Source organism: Symsagittifera roscoffensis, chromosome 8 (genome assembly GCF_963678635.1).
Source record: "Symsagittifera roscoffensis chromosome 8, txSymRosc1.1, whole genome shotgun sequence".
In the NCBI taxonomy this organism is placed as follows: Eukaryota; Metazoa; Xenacoelomorpha; order Acoela; family Convolutidae; genus Symsagittifera; species Symsagittifera roscoffensis.
Genome location: NC_087069.1, coordinates 55,379,706 through 55,399,839, shown reverse-complemented (window position 1 = coordinate 55,399,839; position 20,134 = coordinate 55,379,706). Strand labels below are relative to the sequence as shown.

At 34.8% G+C, this 20,134-nt stretch overlaps 2 protein-coding genes and 1 non-coding gene across 3 annotated transcripts in view; 1 reads left to right on the top strand and 2 right to left on the bottom strand.

The window, feature by feature from the left end:
• Positions 1–16,031, bottom strand: part of LOC134853364 (centrosomal protein of 135 kDa-like) — a 55,102-nt gene extending 39,071 nt beyond the window's left edge. Inside the window, exons 1-8 of the mRNA XM_063869339.1 lie at positions 15,455–16,031; positions 13,226–13,375; positions 12,171–12,323; positions 11,059–11,121; positions 10,205–10,328; positions 9,698–9,853; positions 9,221–9,411; positions 1,027–1,155 (exon numbers count right to left, since the gene is read on the bottom strand). Coding sequence (XP_063725409.1) covers positions 1,027–1,155; positions 9,221–9,411; positions 9,698–9,853; positions 10,205–10,328; positions 11,059–11,121; positions 12,171–12,323; positions 13,226–13,375; positions 15,455–15,535 — 1,047 coding nt within the window. The 5' untranslated portion in view covers positions 15,536–16,031. The remainder of the gene's footprint in view (positions 1–1,026; positions 1,156–9,220; positions 9,412–9,697; positions 9,854–10,204; positions 10,329–11,058; positions 11,122–12,170; positions 12,324–13,225; positions 13,376–15,454) is intronic.
• Positions 5,057–5,141, top strand: Trnal-uaa (transfer RNA leucine (anticodon UAA)). Its single transcript has one exon. It is a non-coding gene; the product is annotated as a tRNA-Leu (tRNA).
• A 504-nt stretch (positions 16,032–16,535) lies between the features above and the next one.
• The window catches only part of LOC134853394 (uncharacterized), a 410,233-nt gene continuing 406,634 nt past the window's right edge, over positions 16,536–20,134 (bottom strand). The window contains exons 19-22 of the mRNA XM_063869387.1: positions 19,805–19,896; positions 19,274–19,446; positions 18,375–18,518; positions 16,536–17,248 (exon numbers count right to left, since the gene is read on the bottom strand). Coding sequence (XP_063725457.1) covers positions 17,016–17,248; positions 18,375–18,518; positions 19,274–19,446; positions 19,805–19,896 — 642 coding nt within the window. The 3' untranslated portion in view covers positions 16,536–17,015. The remainder of the gene's footprint in view (positions 17,249–18,374; positions 18,519–19,273; positions 19,447–19,804; positions 19,897–20,134) is intronic.

Sequence of the window (20,134 nt, the reverse complement as noted above, 5' to 3'; positions counted from 1 at the left end):
ACTATTTGTAATATAATAGTCTGTTTTAATATCCTTAGCATTGGCTGTTATTAATAGCTGGTTATGGATCAAATGAACACATTTTGTTGCAATAAAAACTGCGATTTAGGTTGCAAAAAAAGAGAATTCATACTAGTGCTGATTTGAACTATCCGGACAAAACGCATTAAACTAGAAATTAAAAAAGTTTTTCTCAAATTGGTTTGACCTTAGGTAGAAAAATGATCAAGACAAAAACTGCTTAGATTTTCAGCAGAATTAATGTGGTGCAATTTGTTCCGCAAAATTCGGGCCCAGAAGTTTACCCTAAAAATGATCACTTTTGGCGGTTTTAGTCAATCGAAAATTACGCCAAAACTACCAAGTCAAATACTGACATAATTATATTAAAGTGAGCCTCTTATGCAGCCCAAAAAACTCTCCGAAAAAATGGCCCAAATTGTTTAAAAATAGTTTTTAAACACAAAATGGTGTTTTATATAGTAAAAACTACCCCTTTTTCGTCTATTAAACAAAAACAAAATAAATTATACAATGTTTTGGAGAGTATACCTTTCTTGAAGTTTGTTGGGCAACGTAAGAGGCTCACTTTGATATAATTATGTCAGTGATCGACCAGGAAGTTTTGGCGTAATGTAATATTGACTAAAAACATCAAAAAATCAATTTTTAGGATAAAATTTTGGGCCCGAATTTCGCAAAAAAAATTGCACCATATTAATTCTGCTGAAATTCTTAGCAATTTTCGTCTCATCATTTTTTAACCTAAGGTCAACCCAATTAGAGAAAAACCTGCTTTAATTTCTAGTTTAAGGCGTTTTGTCCGGATAATTCAAAATTGAACTGTATCACACTAGCATTGCTTAAGGAATAAGGAATCATATCATAGCACCGCATGGCCAAACAAGTCACAGAGGTATCCGAGGATCTCTAACTTTATGATCCCGAAAATGGCGACACGACTTTTGACATCTAAGAGTTGATGTTTTTAATAAGGGATAAGAAATAGAAAGAAAGAGAACTAGCCTGTAAATTGAGGTGTGAAATGAGTTTGTCACTAGAGTGTCCCTTCGCATCTGAGACGAGTGAGTCATGTGGTCTGCCTGTCTCCAGCAGACGAGACAGTCTGTCTATCTCCTCGTCCCTAGTCTCAACCTACAACACAATTAGCCACTCATTTAAATATAATTTAAGCCTCATTGCAGCACCAGCTCTTTTCATCCACTGGCAACAAAATATAGCCAAGAGACAGTTGAAAAAGAGGCAATGCACTCAAGGAGCCCGAAAAAGTATCGTTTTATGTTGAAGTACCTTTCAACTTCCCAGTTTCAAAAAAAGTATATATAAATCAACTTAAAGCTCTATCAATTATTTATGATTGACACTTTTTCCATGAAACTCTGTAAACAATTTTTACTAGAAACTCTGTAAATGACAATCCACTTTGTAAACCTTAAGACAATTAAGTTTTTTGCTCCATTCGGACATTCAATATTAGTGAACGTACTATTCACTCCATTTGGCATAGTTCAGAGCAAAAAGCACAGTTATCAAAGTGAATTTGATTTTAATTTTTTTTCTTCAAACTTTGTTCGCAACAATTCGACACTCTAATGTAGCGAGACGAAACTGATTTTAAGCCACAACTACATAATGTTACCCTAAAACAGTGAAAAAAAAACGATTCCCGAACAATACACCCCCACATCACAGGCTAAACAATAAATTGGAGGAAGGAAAATTTCTGACCTTTTTTGAGCAACTTTTCGGAAATCAATTTACGACTGACTACGTTTCAAAAAGAAGCGAAGATGTAATTCGCAAACACAGACGACAAAAGTCAAGAAATAGCTTGAAAAAGGTAAAACATAGCCAGCAGACAGTTGAAAAAGAGTCAAGGAACGCAAGTAAACAGAAAAAATACAAACTTATTTTTTGAAAAAATCTCAAATTCGAAATTCCACGAAACAATAAGATGGCCTTAGAGCTCTTTGAATTTCTAGAACAAATTATGATTGACACTATTTTGATAAAAATTACCCAATTTGAGAAAACTGGATCAATAGGTAAAATTTCTGTTTCGCTGGGAAATCTGATAAAAGGTTTTTCCATGACTTTTTCACTTTCGCTATTCGATAATTGAGTTTGAATTTTTTTGACGAAGGATGTGAAGTCAACTTGAAAGGAAATCAAAAGTCAAACAGCGAAAAAGTAAATTGAAGCCTGAACAAATTTACCAAAAAACATATCGCGATCTATATAAAAGTCTGAACTACGTTCATCGACTCTTAAACATAGCCAACAGATGATTGGAAAAGTGTTGCAGAACAAAAAAATCGATAAAAACTGTTTGGATCTTTTTAATTTTCTAACTTCGAAGAAAAAAATATAACGACAAAGCTCTTTGAATTTGATAAATTGTTTAAGATTTCCACTTTTTTCTTAAAAATTACTAACTTAGAGAAAACTGGATCAATATGTTTTAGTTTTATTCCGCTGGTTATTAGGAAATCGAAAGTCAATCTTTGAAACTGGGGGTCATTCAAGTTTTCGTCACATGAAACGAAGGAACTGAACTCTGAATTTTAAAAGAAATGAACTGAAAAACCGCAAAACATCAAAGGAGCGTAAGCACGCCAAAATCCCCCCCCCCCCCCGCAAAAAGCATCGTTTGTTTACACTTAATAGCGCAAAAGGCAAGAAAAAACATGACAGAAACGAAAAAACACCTGCTGGACAATTACAGAAGCAAAAGACTAGCACCTCATATAGGAAAGAACACATGCTATTGAACTGCCAATACTATGCGGTTAACGTGCCACAAGCAAAACAAGGATTTTTATATGTGAATTGGATTGGAAAGAAGAGGAAATATGATATAGCCAATTAAAGAGGACCAATCACAAAAATTGGTTTACTCGAATACCATGGCACTAGTTCAACGGAAAAATATCAGAACAATTTCTTACAGAAAAATCGAAAAAATCTTTGATATAAAAACTATTTCTTGATACATTCTTTTTCTATGATCTGGTTAAGTTCTGTATATGATACACAAATAAAAAAAACCTAAACTAATATCTCAATTCATAGTTTTCATTGAAAAAAATGGCCGAGTCCACTAAAAATCTAATTTTTTTGCCTACTTTCAAAAATAAAGCTAACTGATTCTTGTTCATAATATAACAATAACGCGAAATTTTGGACAAGAAAAGTTTATTTGGAAAACAAAAAAATGACAAAAATTATGAAACGTTTCGTCTAAAATTATAGAGAAAACTGTACATTAATTAACTTTCAGTTAGTGCCAAGTGTATTTGATTGACTTTGAGACTTTACATTGTCTATGTTTATCAACCTATGAGTATGTTAAGATCAGCACCTAATTTGAGGGTCTGATTTTCTGATTTTACCTACAAAATCTGAGCTACTTGAACGTGCTTTTTTGAGAAACCACAAAATTTGAAGAATTAGGACACTTTTCTCCACTTGGAAGAATAACACAAGAGTTAGTTTTTTTTTTTCAAATGAACAGACCTTTAGCCGAATGCTACTAGAAACCTTACACAATTCATTTTCACAATATTATATTACAAAACTTGCTAGTTCCTGCCAAAATTTTGTTAAAACTCGGGAATTTTCCCAATACTTTGTGAACAAACTGATTTTTGGAATTTTGATAGTTTTCATTCCTTGGGAATCGTCCTATTAATTTAATGCTTTCAAAACCCATTATTCGATCGTAAAGCTCAAATACAAAAATGTTAGCTCTCAGCTTAAAAATTAAAGGAATAACTTTATTCTATAATTTATATTTTCAACGGTTCGCGTGTTTGAATTAGTGCTGCTCAGTTAGAAGTTAGTAGAATGTAAATCGCTCCTCGTCTATCCTCTTCAGAAATTATGGTGGCCAGTCAATAAGCAGAATGGTATAAGAGCAGAATGATTCCAAGAGGAGAAAAACATCAACTTTTATAAGCTAATCGGTAAGTTAAGTATAAGAATTGTCAATATTGCCAAAGAAATGAATATATTATGCATAATCCAAGAAATTTAATCGATGTATCTTTAAAAAAATCAAAAAAGAAACTCCCTGGAATGATTCAATTTATGTAAAATTTAAACATTTCCTTGGTATTATTGACATTTTAATAATTGTTGTATTAATTAGCCTGTATAAATCGTTCTTCTGCTCTTGGATTCATTCTGCTCTAAGATGATTCTGTTTATTGCTCAGCGTCAGTAAAAAACATTATCAAAAATTGACTCAACCTAAATCAACCGTTGTTGACCAATTAAGTTGTCAAGGTCACCGATATTGCCAACAACTTAAGTTTAAAATTATTCATTTCATTGGTAGTATTGACGATTGTAAAATTTATTTTATTGGTTAGCTTGTGCACTTCACGATTCGTTTTTTTACTCTTGGCATTTTAAGTTAAATAGTTTTTGAACACACCGTTTGGTTTTTACGTGTGGAAGTCAGCGATAAATTTAACCCGACATCGAATCAAAATGAGCTGTTTTAAAGTGAATTAACTTCAATCAGATTCGTTGACCGAAAAGTATATAATGCAACCATTTGGCATCAAATATGTAAAACTTACTAAAAAAGAAGTCAACCTGCGGAATTTCTGAACAAATCCAAAACTGAACAAATCAAATTTTGAAAACAAATCAAAACTTAACAAGGTTTCATCACCTTAAAGTCAGTTCTGGAATTCTGATTGGTTAAACTTTTATAGGATAATTCTAGAATTTAGAAGATTCAGAAAAATCTAGATTTTAATGTGTAATGACTTCTGATAAAATTCGAGGATTTATTCTTTAGATTCTTAAAATTAGAAGATTCTAGAAGTTTATGAATAATGACGTCAATTTCTCTGGTAGAAATAGTCTACAACTTTCACTGTTCTATGAAAAATGAAGTGTAATGACGTCATTTTCTCAGGTGGAATTACTTTTTTATTACCTAATTAATTCATCAGTATTAGTTCAATTTATGCACCGGAATTTTTTGCTGGTTTTTATGTTCACACCTACAGAGTAGAGAAAAGCTACGGTGGCCGAGTGGTTAAGGCGTTGGACTTAAGATCCAATGGGACGCATGTCCTTCGCAGGTTCGAATCCTGTCTGTAGCGTTGCTTTTGTTCTTAGACTTTCCAAGAAGCATTACTAGGCCAAACTTTGCACTGAATTTTGTGTCTGTATGTTCCTGGATTCCAGAGACAAGTCTTTAAACATGTTAAAATTTTGTCGGAACGATCAAAGAGAATGAAAGAATAGGAGAAGTACAACGGCCGCATCCTTGTTGCGGAATCCGCTTACAATTCACAAAACACACAGTTTGGCCTGTTAATGAGGTGCGTTTTGTTCCCTGGTATCAACTTCCTTGGTTCAAATTTGAAGAAATTATTCAAGTATCATTTCAGGAACATTTCTGGTTAGCAAGTTCCCACATGAAAACTTTTAAAACATTTTTCTATTGCAATTTACAAGAGGGATGGGGAAATGGAAGAGAGCCCAACCAGGATCACCTACCAGTACTCGTTTAGAAGGGTTGCCGGTCAATGAGCAGAACGGTCCAAGAGCAGAAAAACAAAGAAATATTGAATTAGACGAGCCTATCGCTAAAACAAGTATTAGACTCGTCAATATTACCACTGAAAAGATTTTTTTACACCTTAATTGGATTTATCATTCAACATTAATTTTTTTTATTTTTATGTATAATTTTTTCATTTCAATTGTGGTATTTACGATTCTAGAAGTTGTTTTTCGAGATTAGCCCCTAAAAATCAAAATTTTTCCGTTTTTCTGCTATTGGATCATTCTACTTATTGCTCCGCCTCCAGAAATTATGAAAACTTACTATAAAACTCTTGAATCTGATTTGATCATTTATGATTATTGTCCTAGTTTTTTGAATCAGTACGAAAAAATTAATTCTTTTTTCTTGCTATTTATCTTGTTTGAAAACAGATCTCATAAAAAAAAAACTAGCTGATAAATGTAGTGTCCAAGTTATGAGAGGCAATTTAGACGGCGTCGAAAGTTATTTTAATTATCAAAATTTATAAGATACATTTTTTAAGCCCAATCAGTGAGCGTAAAAAAATTGTCTTATCTCCAAATCTCATCAAAAGACTTACTGCCCGTCTCAGTATTTTCGTCTACTTTAAAAAAATACTGATGCCAATAAATTGACAAGGATCCTACTTAAAAGTTCACCTTTTTCTTTGGCCTGTATTTAGCACTGCTCTTGTTGAGAGATGACGTCGAAGGATATTTGGTACCGAGTGATGACGAAGACCTAAACATGCTCCTCCTAGTACTCATGATGATCAGTGACAAGTTATAACCAGCAGACAGGTGACAACCAGGAGATGTTATAACTTATAACAAGTGATGATAACCAGATGGCAAGGTATAAGTAGACGGTAATAGATTGGTTCCACCTGATGTGATGCGAAAAGTAAAAAATGGTTACCAAACTAACCACTACCACTTATTAGCTACTGCGTACAAAAATCCAGTAGAAAAAGTAAGAAAAAGCATACAAAGTGAATCTTATAAAAAGAAAAAGACGATAGAAACGTACAAGAACATGGTGGCTTAAAACATTACATTATATGCCAAAAATGATGAAAAATACAATAACTCGATGTAATAAACGAAGAACGTGCTAAAAATTAAAATTTACTTTCTTGCTTATTAGTTTAGACCAAACCAAACAAAGCCAGGTAAAATGCAAAAACTCGTTTAATCAATGTGCAATGCAATGCAGAAGTCAAAATTCATGTCAAAAGAATTAAAACATTGAATGACTATATAACACACTCATACATGGACCAAAACGAATAAAAACAATAATTTGAAGTGATTTATTGAGTTTAGCAGAATAGATTAAAGGCAGGAGCAGAAAGTAAATTGATCAATATTCACCAAAAAAAATCACAATCTAACTTGACGCAAATCTCATCCGCTTAAATATTTAACATTCTATTTAATCCAGTTGATTTTATAAAGATTTTTTTGTGCCATATACCGTTTTGGCACTATGGATTAATTTTACATGCACATGATATCTTGAATAGATATTAATTCAGCATAATATTTAGTGTGTTCCATTATTAATGGAATCAGTTTTTGATCCTGTACTCAATGTCTGTGTTGAATTTTAAATTAAAACTTTGAGGCGGATCTGAAGCTATCTTCTATGCGGTGTTTGGACACAGCCAAAAAATATGGAGTAATGAAAGCTTAATTTGTTCATACAAACTTAAAACTGCTCCCTGCAGCAAAAAAACTGAGGTCAACCTGCAGCCGATTTTTTTTTAAATACAAAATCTAGATGACTCCAGGATTTCAGCAGAGTAGGAAGCCTCCAATGACCTGCATTTCGATAAGTTTCTGGTTACGCCACTACAAAAAAAATTAAATATCTCAAAACTTAAGAAATCTGCAGACATTTTTGAGTATAAGCCATCTCGAGCTTTTAAATTTAAATAAATTTCTTCTGTTTCTTCTTAATGACGTCTATGTCACCACAGAAAAACTGTTTAATGAAATAGCCGACCAAAAGTAGGAAGTTATAAAGAACGTACAAAAATTGCAAACAACTACTAAAACGCACAATTCAAGTTTCATAGAACTGAGATTGTCATACAAAAGCACTTTGATTGTTAAGAATATTTTCTAGTCCATAATTTTTTATGAAATCAATAAAAAACGGATCAACAGGCAACTTTTCTATGTCATTGGGATTTCCAAATACAAAATTTTCACTTTTCAAACTAAAGCTCCACTTTCGAGCCATTAGCATAATTTTCCTCCTACTCGCTAAATGCATTTTGAATAAAAAATCAGAAGTCAAACCGCGAAATTATACATTTGAGTTGAAAAGCATTTAAAATTCCATGAAAAAACTCACTGATCAAAGAGAACATAGTCAACAGACAGCTGGAAAAGAGTCAATAAACGCGAACAAACAAAAAATCTTGTTTTTTGAATTTTCTAAATTCAAAGAAAAATTATACGGCCAAAGCACTTTGAATTTCAAGAAAAATTTATGATTGGCACATTTTTGATTTAAAATAACTCGCTGGAGTTTCAGGTAACGTTTTTATTCCGCTGGGAAATTTAAAAATTAAATTGCAATTTTGGAAACTAAAAATGATCACGTTTTTGCTTGTCATTTCCACTTTCTTAATTGGAAAGTGAATTTTGCCTACCTTTTATCTAAAGAACTTGCATTGAATTCAAAAAGTGCACATATACCTAAGGGCATTCATAAAAGCATTATAATGTATGAATACGCTTTCTGTAGTTATTAGAGCAATTTTAGACTTTTCCTGAAAAAAAATCTACCCGACCTATATAAGAACCTGAACTACGTTCATCAACTCTCAAAACGTATATTATTCATTTCATTAAGACTTTAAGTTGGACTTATACAACACACGGCTCCACTTATGTTAAACCTTTCTGCAATTAATTGCAATGATCCTGATTAAAAACTTCATTAAAGAGGCAAAGCGGGGCTTCGCATGACTTGCGATGCGATACAATACAAGAAAGCCCTTAAGTCAAACGCAGTCACCTAAAATCACCCATTTGCGATACAATAAAAAAATCACATGGCGAGTTAGTGGACATGAAATGAAATGAAACCGCTATCGAAAATGGTCGAAAAAAATCTACCTTAATTCTCATATTATTGTGACAATTTGTCATTAACAAAGATCATTTTGACAAATGAAAGTTAAATAAATATCGCAACGAAGCGGTCACAATGACGACAACACCCGTTGGGCCGATAAAAAATGTTTCCATTTAAAAAAATTTAATATCGGAAACAAGTTTTCCCTTCCCTCAAAACACACACACGCACAATTACTCACTCGCACAACGCAAAATGAGGTCACAAAACTACTATATTATGAGTCGAAACTCTTGAAAAAATCTGAAAACAATGAAAAACTAAAGAAAGAAATCTCAACCAGAAAAAAATGGAAAACTAAAAACAGATATTTTAACAGATTGGAGTTGGAAATTTCAGATCGGAGACATACTCTAAATATGTCTGTGGATTGATGAACGTACAAAAGCACAGATAGGAAGATCAGTTGATCTTTAGTGGGAGAATTTTAGTTTATCATCAATCCAGAAATATACTTATTAGAAATATGCAATCAGCGAAAAATTTATTAGAACTAGCCTGTCGTTTGAGACTCTCTAACTTCTTGTGTGTATTGTCTCTCTCCGTAGTGAGTGTGTCCACCTCTTTCTGCAGACTGCCTATTCTGTCATCTGCCACCACCAGCAGATCAGCCACATACATGTCACTGCTCTTACTCTCCTGTTGCTTACAGGCAGCAGCATGTCCATTCAGACGACTGCTGTTTTGGCCTACACAAACATTGTCCTCTTCGTTTTTAAAAAAAAAAAAATCTTTTTTTTTAAAAAGAAGGATTCATTTCACTCAGCATATCCGAACAAGCATATGTATTTCTTAATTTCTTCGAAAAGATGCAAACTACTTTTTATCAATCAGACATCCGACAAACTTTGTTCACTGTTTAGTCTTTTCCTGTAATTTTCAACTACTGTAACAAGGCATACAGCTTTGAAATGATATGCAACTTTTCTGAATCAATTGTGAAGAACTTTGAGTCGCAAGGGTAGTTGTGATTACCTGCAGCAGACGAGGTAGTTGTGTTGTTGTTGTTATAATTATGATGTGATGACTCATTCCCTCTCGCATTGGGCGGGGGTGGTGGAGGTGGTGTGATGAAACTGTCGATGTCCATCCTCTGTCTCCTCACTCCCCCCACTGTCTTCCGCTTCCCACCTGCAAAATTATTATATCACACAAACACACAACGCCTTCATAAGCTTGGCGAATTCACTTGTGACATAAATTTTAAAAAAAAAGACAAAATCAGTTAAAACACTACAGAGAATCTCTCTGCATCGTTATTTACTTTCCTCAATTCTTTTTCGAATTGAAGCATTTCAACTCGTCTGATCTGAGCATGGTAAAGACGCTAGACCAAGATACTAGGTATAGAATGTTTGACCTTGCCTCTCAAGACATTATTACTATTTGCTCAACCCAAGCTTATTTGACCGAATATGCCATTTATAACTTCGATTATTTATTTCTAAATGATTTTAACATATATGTACAAGAGAGTAGTACCTGTCGCACTAGACTGTGAGTGTACAATAGCAGTGGCTGTGCCAGATGACCCAGAAGAGGTCTTCTCATGTAACTCCTTCAATTTCTCATCCCTCCCTTTCACCTCCTTCTCCAACTGCTTCACCTAAAACATGACACAAGAAGCATAATCTACGTCACAACTGCTGCTGGGCAAATAACACGACAAAATATTAAGACGACATATCATTAAGACGGAATCAGAGCTAAAACAAGTAAATTGAACTTCAGTGAAGATCAGTGGAGAATTTGTGAGTAGCGGCGTCTCTAGGTCCCACCAAAAACGTTTGTCGTCTTAACAGCTGTCGCTTTATTTGCCGGACACCATCGTAACTACTAGGCAAAAGGAAGAGCAATAGAATTCTCAACAAGCAGAAAAATTAACGCAGCAAAACAAAAAACGGGGTGGTAATTGAACAATTCTTTTAGTTTTTTTTGAAAAGCTTATCTTTTCGGTAGTTTCTTAAAGGTCTTCAAAGATTCTCTTTTTTTTTTTCAGAAAACAGCATCATCCTAGTGCTCACTTTATGATCTACCCCAGTATTTTCCTAAAAACTGTTTCGCAAAAAAGAATCCCCAAGTACCCAGGAAAATGACAACAGCAACGTCATATGCAATCTATAAACAATTACATTACATAATGTAGAAAACATTGGGACCAAGAGTCACATTAGTTTTATTCCCCCCCCCCCCCCTCGAGTACCTAGTAACGAATATCCCCCATATAAAGAAATCAACGGTTCAGCATATCAGCTTTTTTCACCTAGTTACGAATCTCCCCTTTTGTGCAAAAAGGGGATATAGTTAAAGAGATCCGTTATTTTGTGAGTTGTTACCTTCGCGAGATATTGGCTGTTAAGAAATTTGATGTCCGCATTCTCGTGTTCTAACTTGCGCAGCTGAAACACACACAAACGGTCAATACAAAATCCTCAACCTATATTATCAAAACAAGGACAGCAATTTTGATAGGATAAGCTGCAAACTAATTGAGATCGAATGCTATACACTTGGAAATCCAAAACCCAACATGCAAAAATTGAGAAGTATTCGTGAATGACATTTCAAGCGAACATGAACTATCATTGCGAGTGATAAGTATGAGTTTATTCTATCTCAAGACTATAATTTCGTGATGTCGAATTTCGACCATCAGCAACACTTACGGTTTTTAAACGATCCTTCCATAATTCGTAGCTTTAAAGTCATTAACCTTGGATCAGTGCGTCTCTAAAAATTCCATCATCTGACAAATACAGAAAAACTCTTCAATTATCGAAGAGTTATAAAAATTATTACTTGATGTGTCAATAATCAATGCATAGACAAGTTGAATTCAAGTTTAACCCTCAAAACACGGTTCTGCTAACATAAAACACGATAGCAAGGGATTCATATAACTTTCTAAGAGTACTCAACCATAGTTTTACACATTTTTATGCGATCGCTTTTCCAAAGACACTGAATGTTTACATCCATTTTTACAGATTTTACTCATGACGATTTTTGTCATATGCTCTTTAAGCAACGGTCAAGAAACCTGAGATTTTAATTTACAGCGAGGCCAAGCCGCAGGTCTCTGACAAGGAGCTGAAAATGTCAGAAAAAGAAACGCAAAAAATACGACAATTTGCCGTGAACGTAATTCAATTTCAAAACACAACAGACATTTCTGCGACGGCGGGATTCGAACGCGGACCTTCCAAACAAGATTCGTTCTCTTTAAACTCTTATTCATCCTGCCGTATACTCTGATTTTTTTATTCTATGCGTGGACATCTGTCTAATTTTGGGCTGATTGATTAACGCATATAATTTCGCACTAAAATGTGCTACTTCGGTAGGAAAAAATTATAATAAAATTACAGCTCGCAATCTAGCTGTCACTAAAATACAACTTGTTGAGTGAACATTAATGTAGTTTGCCCCCCCCCCCCTCTCCAATTACCTGGTCCTTGTGCTGTCTCAGTGTATTGTCCAGAGTATCTTTGCTCTCAATGAGTTTCCTGTGCAGTTCGTTCTGTTCCTTCAGCAGTCGTCTGTTCTCCACTTCATACGGTTCAATCGCACTCTGCACATCCCCACCACCCTCACACAACACCTGACAACACTCACTTTATAACTACTAACTAATTGTTATTAATAAGATATAACAATAATACTTCTGCATTTCTAGATTTGGTTAATTCATTGAGCGAAGCCCTTTTTTGAAACTCAGGACCAATTTATATTTCTAACGTTTAACTGAGTCATTGCTGTATCATAAGTCATTAACACCAAAAAGTACTCTGTCAAAAATCATTACCGCGCCTCCCCGTAAACTCTTACTGCGGAAAGAATAGAAATAAATAAGAAGCAAGGATAGAATTGACTCGGTAGAAATAGCATTACTTGTCTAAATTTCTAAATTTCAAACATTCGAACATTTTCGAAACTTTCTATTTGGCAGTTGAAAAATTGTTGTCACATGGCCAACAGATATTTGGAATAGTGTTAATGAACTCAAGGAGACCGAAAAATTAAAAAAGAAAAATATACCTCCTCAAAGCTCGTAAAAATTCATGAATCTTCTATGATTGACGCTTTTTTATATAAAAAAAACCAAATTTGAAGAAAAACAACCAATAAGAAATTTTTGTTCCGCTAGTAAATATAAAAATGAAAATCCCTTTCGGAAATAAAAACCAATCATAACTTTTGCGCTGTAAGCATTTTCGTTTTTGAAAGCGTAATTTGCCTTCCCTATAGCGAATGAATTCGAATTGAAGTGAAAAAGAATTTTAAATCCAAACCGCGATGCATCAAAATTGCGAAATGAAAACATCAACACAGCCTAAAAATTAGTCTTCACTTCGTTCATCCGACACTTAACCTTTCAGTCGATTACTAAAAAAAATTTAAAAAAAAACAACTAAAACGTTCGAATTTAAATGTTCATATTTTATTTATCAAAATGTTTATTGTCTATTTACGCATTAAGAAGAGAAGCCCCAAATTACTCACATGTGTTGCTGTTGTCTGCTGTTTGGCCTTCTTGAGACTCTCTGTTGTGTGTACTAGATCAGCGAACAGTTTCTCCACCAGAGGAAGGGAGTCCACACCCAGACTCTGCTTATAGCCCAATTGGTCCAGTCTCTTCCGGAGGGACACGTACTGGAATAACACCGAAAAGGGGTCAACAACAAAACAAAGAGGTCTACTCTCAGGACAGAAAGAACGGGTCTATTTTGTTTTACGGTCTAAAACCGATATCTTCGAAAATTTTGAAAATTTGACAATAATGCTCGAATCTGATCAATCTAAATCAATTCCGCATTAAGATCTGGATTCTCTTTAAAAACAGAAGCTCATAGAACAATTTGGTAACTTTGGGCCGTATAAGAGAAAAGACCCGAATGAACGAATGTGCGGCAATTTTAACAAATCAACGACGTCCAATAAACTATGACCATAACTGACTGATATTCCAGCTTATTTCGATCAGATTTAAAAATAAGGAATCCTGATTAGCGGACAGAATTTTCGGGCATTCCGTGCTTCTGGCATTTGGAAAATGCTGGAAACAATCATTAAATGGCTCCTCGTCAATAGAGCTTGAGAAAAACTTTCTATCAAAAAATTGTAATAAGCTACCAATCCAAAAATTAACCCACATTTATTCCGCTTCTCTATCAAGATTTCTTTCCGACAAATGCACAACACAAACAAGTATAGCCGGTGCAAGTACCAAAGAATGTTTCGACCATAGTCTTAACAAAAACAACAAAGTGTTTTCAAATTAATGTCGTTTTTTCCCGCGCGGTTTGATAAATTATTAAATAAATGAAAAACGAAAATAAATGAAAAACGAAAAAAAAATGAAATTTTTTTTTCAAGTTTTGCAATTTTTTGAATATTTGGATTCCAAAAAAGCGCTGAAATACTCAAAGTAAACGAACGGTTCTCAAGTAAGACTAAGTTTTTAGGTTTTAATTAAGCTATTGTAAGTTTTTGAGCAATTAAAATAAGACTTTAATCGCTGGAAATAAGACGAAAAACCAAAAATTTCAAACTGGTTTTTCTCGACACAGGGGAATTTTTTTTAGAATTTATTTATGTGGTTTAAATCACGACTGTTGAGGCTTTAATATGGTTCATCACTCAACCCAGTCCGATGATTATTTGTGGTACCTGATTTTGCGTGGAAAACAAAGAAAAAAAACTAAAACACACCGGAATACAAGGTTCCTCACCATTTTCAATGATCGCAACAACAATGATAGACAGTTGCTTTGCAAAAACTTGCAAAGGGCTCTTTATACCCCCATTTCGCAGTGGCATTCTTTTCATGGTAAAACGAGTGGGTTAACAAGGTTAAATAAGGAGACCAAAAACAGTTTGTCATGGCCCAATTAAGTCCGCATGTCAATTTTCACAACAATCGGACAATGTGAAAAAACATACTTTTAAAAAATCGCAGGTGATGGGAAAAGGAAAAAGAACCAAGCAAAAATCACAGAAAGTACCGACCACAAAAATGAAAAATTATAAAACAATGTAACTTTTTTAACAAAATTTTGCAGAATTTTGAGGAATCTTTGTTGTCAATAAAGCGTTAAAGCGTCAAAAACTGATGTTTGTAAACTAAATTTTGTAATTAAGTTTTAACGCCTCAGTTCCGTAATATAGGCCTCCTTGCTCGATTTATTCGCTCAAATTTAGACCAAAAATTAAACATTTCAATAGGGTTTATGTCACGACTGCAAGCGCGTTAAAATAGTATATCACTGTATACTTGTATAGTATATTTGTGGACCTTACTTTGCCTGGAAAACAAAAGAAAAATTAAAACACAGCCGAATACAAAGTTCTTCCCCACTTTCAATGGTCGGAACAACAATCAGTAATTGGTTAAGGCCAGTACTAGGATTTAAAGAATCATGAAAATAGAAAAAAAAACGTATAATCATGTCATTACCGGTCCATTTTCAACAGATCAAGTTATGTTTATATTTAATTGTATTTAAATTTAAAGCAAAAATTTTAGCTAGGATGATTCCGATGTGATCAAACAAGGTAGAAATAGATCATTAACAATCAGAAGCGGATCTAGATTTCTCGGGGAAAGATGATTTCCCAAAATCTTAATTAGGTCAACAAAATTGATTTTCCGAGCACTCCCGAAAAACTATTAAGACCCTATTTTGAAAACAGAGACCATAAAGGCAATACAAAGAAGATATCAAGTGCTACCTTGTGACCATCGGGTCCTCCGAGAGTGGAGGTAATGGATAGGGGGTCCGGCACCCCTCCGGGCACTGAAGGCGCCATCATTTAGTCACACCAACTTCTGCTGCTGCTTCTGTTGTTGTTGTTGCTCTTCACTTCAGGAACACCAGTTGGTATGAAGCGTACTCCGTTTAGTAAAGAAATTCACGGCTCAACTTGTAGATTTAATTTAAGATTTTCGTAATGTTGTTGCAAATTGAATAAAATAGACGATAAATTTGACCATCAAAAGTAAAAAAAAAAGTTGGCCTCGAAGAATTGCGAACAAACTCCTACAATATACAGATCAGCTATAACTCATTAATGAATACGCACAAGAAGCAAGGCAGAACTTATTTTGGTTATGCGCTCGCAGTCGATTTATAATCTAAAGTGAGGTAATGATAACTGCGTAATTAGCTAGCTAAGAGATTACTAGAAACTTAAAAACCAGCAAGAAACTAGCCAGATTTCAGTCTTAAAAAACTTTTTTCATCCAGAGGCACTGCATTCAATCTATCTCACAAGATATTCGTAGCTGGATAAACGTCTCGCATGTCAAAAATCTGAAATAACAAATGATAATGTAGCAAATTTATGGCTCGTGCAGATTCCCCTAAGGTGCATCTCGAAAACCTTAATTCTAGCAGAAAGGATAAAAAAAGTTTTTTTCTGAAGGCGACTCAATCAATTTTCCAACCCAAATTCCATAGAAACACTTGAATTAATTAGCAAAAAAGAATTTTGAACTTAGCCAAAAACTGTGCGCTATTTTTGGGGACTTAGAATTTAAAATCGATCATCGAGTTGTGTCAAGAAAAGCACTCATGAGGTAGCAAAACACCCCTCCCCCCCCCGTAAACGTGCTACTGGTGTTAGCCAGTTAAAAACTACTGCCAAAAACCCTGTTAACAGAATGACAACTCGCAAATTTACCTTCTGTTGGCAAGCTCGCAACACGTTAGCGCGACTGCGTCGGTGAGTATTTGGCGAGTTTTTTAATGCGAGTTTTCGTATCAAGGGATAGCAGATACTCACAACTCAATATATAGAAAAAAGAGATGGCTCTGAATAAGCCTATATTAGCTAAGCTGATTCGATTCCGATCATTATATGGTAGCAAATAAAACTGTACACGGAAACAAAAAAAATATAGCAATCAACTCAAAAGTTATATTTATTAATTACAATCTGTAAAACATAAGACACATTTCCCCTACACACAATGCTTCACATTTCACCCAATCAAGTCGTTTCTCTCGTCAATAATTTCATAAATGGATTTTTTTTACAGTTTTGCTTGTATGGTCGTCAGTTACAGCACATAATTGACTTCAGACATGAAAAAAGACAGATTATTAGCATGTCGTCAAAGTTTCAAACGAATAGTTATACCATTTTCACAGCACAAATGGTGTCAGTTTTTTCTTTTTCAATAACAGTGTCACAGTTAGTACAAAACAGCCATCAGGTTGCCACAAATCGACACATGAAGTTACTTATGAACTAGAATGATAATTTCATGATTCAGTCCCACTTATGCTTTTCATCGACTGCGTGTGGGGGCAGCAGTGCTGTTTGTCTTGTCTTTCTCTTCTTTGTCTCTGGGCTCATCTTTTTTCTTGTTCTGGGTGGGGTTGGGGACTCCTTTAGTCCTGAAAGTCGCCTGCTTCCCCCCTCCTTCTCCCTTCTGGCCACTCTCGGCTGAGGGGGTGGAGTTGTTTCTACCTGACGAAGATGCAGCTCCTGATGATGATGATGACGGTTGCGGTTTAGTAGCTGTTTAAAAAAAAACATTTATCTCACTTATTAAAAAATTAGATAGTCGAAGTTGGAACTCAAGGAAACTGACAAAAAAAAAGATTGAGATTTTGAAAACAGTTTTCAATTTTCGAAGAAAAAACACACCACTTCAAATTTCTCGTTCAATATCAAAGCTCGTTCAATTTCAAAAAACGTTCACAATTGACAATACTTTTTTTAAAACTAGCCCGATGGAGAAAAGGATAGCATGATTTAATTATTCAAAATCATATAGAAACAAACAACAATCATCAATTTATTTCCAACTAGTTACAAAGAATTCATCTTTTTTGTATGTTGAGTGATGATACAGCTATACGAACGCATTGAAATTTAGTGAATTAGGCAAAAACGGCTCAGGCTGTCTTCAAAAAAAAATAATTTAAAAACATCAAAAAAAAGACCGCAATTATTTTCATGTTTTTTTTTTCAAAAATTTTTGTCAGCTTTTTGCACTAAAAATTTTTGAAAGATGTTTTTTTTTGCCAGAGAAAAGCCAAATGAAGCTTACAAGATTTTTAGGCTAAATTGCTAATGATCATTTATAAAACATTAATCGATCGCTTTACTCGCTCAAAAATTACGAAAAATCAAAAATTTCAAAGCGGTTTTTCTCAACACCAGGATTTTTTTTTTAAATTTTTGAAAGTCGTTCAAATCACTACTAAAGGACTTTAATATGGAATATCATTCGCCCCTGTCCCATAATTATTTGTGATACCCTGATTTTGCTTGGAAAACAAAAAAAGTTGAAAAATAAACTAAAACACCCGAATGCAAAATTCCTCCCCATTTTCAATGGACGGAATAGTAACTGAGTGAACAAACAATTTTATTTCACGGCAAAATCTAAGGATCAAAAGACACAATCGAGACTAAGTCACACGGGTTTTTTTTCGCGCTCTAATGAGGTTTGGAAAATTTGGCTGCTACCGGGTAGAATAAAAGATCTTGATATGTAATACAAGCTCAACTTGTGTAAAAACTTTCCCGACAATAAAAAATGAGGTAAAAAGGGAACATTAACTTCGTGGATTGTTACCTAGCAGTTCTTCCGATTTCCGCTTCATTGTCATGTGAGCGTTTAATCTTAGGTACTCGCCTGTTTTGTTGGGGTGCTGTGTGGATACTTTGTTGTTATTCTGGGTGTTGTTGTTGTTTGTCTCCTCTGCCGAGAAGTACCGGAGAGCCAGTTTGACGAATGGGTTTCCTTCCACTTTATCAAACGGACAGATGCGAGAGTCATCTACACAAAATGAAATCCCCGTCTTGGAAAAATTACATCGACAAATCATGTAATTGATTAATCTCAAAGTATAATTAGAAATCTTAACCATGATAATTGTGCGGATAGACTTAAGTTTTATTGAATATCTTCTCTTTTTAAATGTTTAGTCTCAGGGAGATCTAAGATTTTCCAGTGGAGGGTGGGGACCTAATTGTGAAGGGAGGATGGTGGCGACTTTTTTTAAGGCGACCTAATTCATTTTCGGAGCTCTTCCAAACGACTATCAGAACCCTATTTCGCTAAAACTTTCTGCACCGCGAGAAATTTTTTGAAAAAAAACCCAAAAAAGCCATTGAGGCACCTTTTGGAATGTTTTGACCATTGATTGGTGCCAAAGGTGCCTGTAGAATTTTTTTGGGATCCATAGGTCAACAATGGATGTCGTAAAACAGTACCAAAGGGGGAACCTTTGGGTGCTTTCTCCCACCTCTCCCTTATAACCGCCCCTTTCTACTCTTATCAGATGAACCGTTCCGAACCCATTACAAAAGAACACTATCTTTGCCAAAGTTCGGTCAGTTCAACTTTAAAAAAGAAGTATAATTCACTAGGTGATTAATAATAGGCTGAATATTAAACAACATCACAGTCGAGTAAGCTGATGCTTCGAACTAAATGCAGCCTAAATCTTCCCAATAATCTCAACCACGTGTGTTTAGCTGACCATTAGTTTGTCTTGGATCACAGACAGACAGACAGACAGACAGACTGACCGTGTATCTGTTGGGTGAAGAACTGGTCGATGGTCTTGTTGTCTCTGGTGATGTTCTCGTGGATGAACTTGTCAATGAATGTCTTGGTGGAGTAGGCGAACACTGAGGGGTAGCCGAGTAAGTTGTTCTTCGCCAGCAGTTTGTACAGGTCCAACATGTACAGAGGCACACACCTACACAACAACAACAACAGTAGCAGCCACAAAACTATATTAGCCCATCTCAACACAAAATCAATTAGATTTACTCAATCGCCCCATCAAGTGCTTAAAGACACTATGGTGTGATTTTGGAAAAAAAAACAATTCAGAGCCAAACAATCAATGCAAATATGGCAAAAATTTTATATATGTTAACAGAAGTCCATAAAGAAATGTTTGCGTTCAAATGCGCCCAAATATCACCACTAAACGTAGCTGTGCCATGCACTCATTTGAAGAACACGATGAATTCTCCATAACCCTTGGAACTCAATGATTGTTCTAAATTATTCTTAAGATGAAGTTGTCCTATCTTGTAGCCAGTACTAACCTGCCAATGAATGGCCAGTCTATGTGGTCCACATTCTTGTCTGTGGACACCAACACCAGTGCCTCCAACACCCTCCCAATGAAATTGTCCACCTGTCAATGTCAAACATACTTAATCATTTTCTGCGGTTGTCCGTACGCGTTCGGCCATTTTTTCCGTTTCAACGTCGAACATGTTTTAAAGTTGAAAATTTAAATGCTTTAACTCTGTCCCTCTTGTCCGACTGCCATGAAATTCGTCATGTGTGATAATTAATTAATTCCAAACATATTTGGTCTGCATCTTGATCCTGTCCGACCGCTTTTTGCATTAAACCAATTGATGTTTATT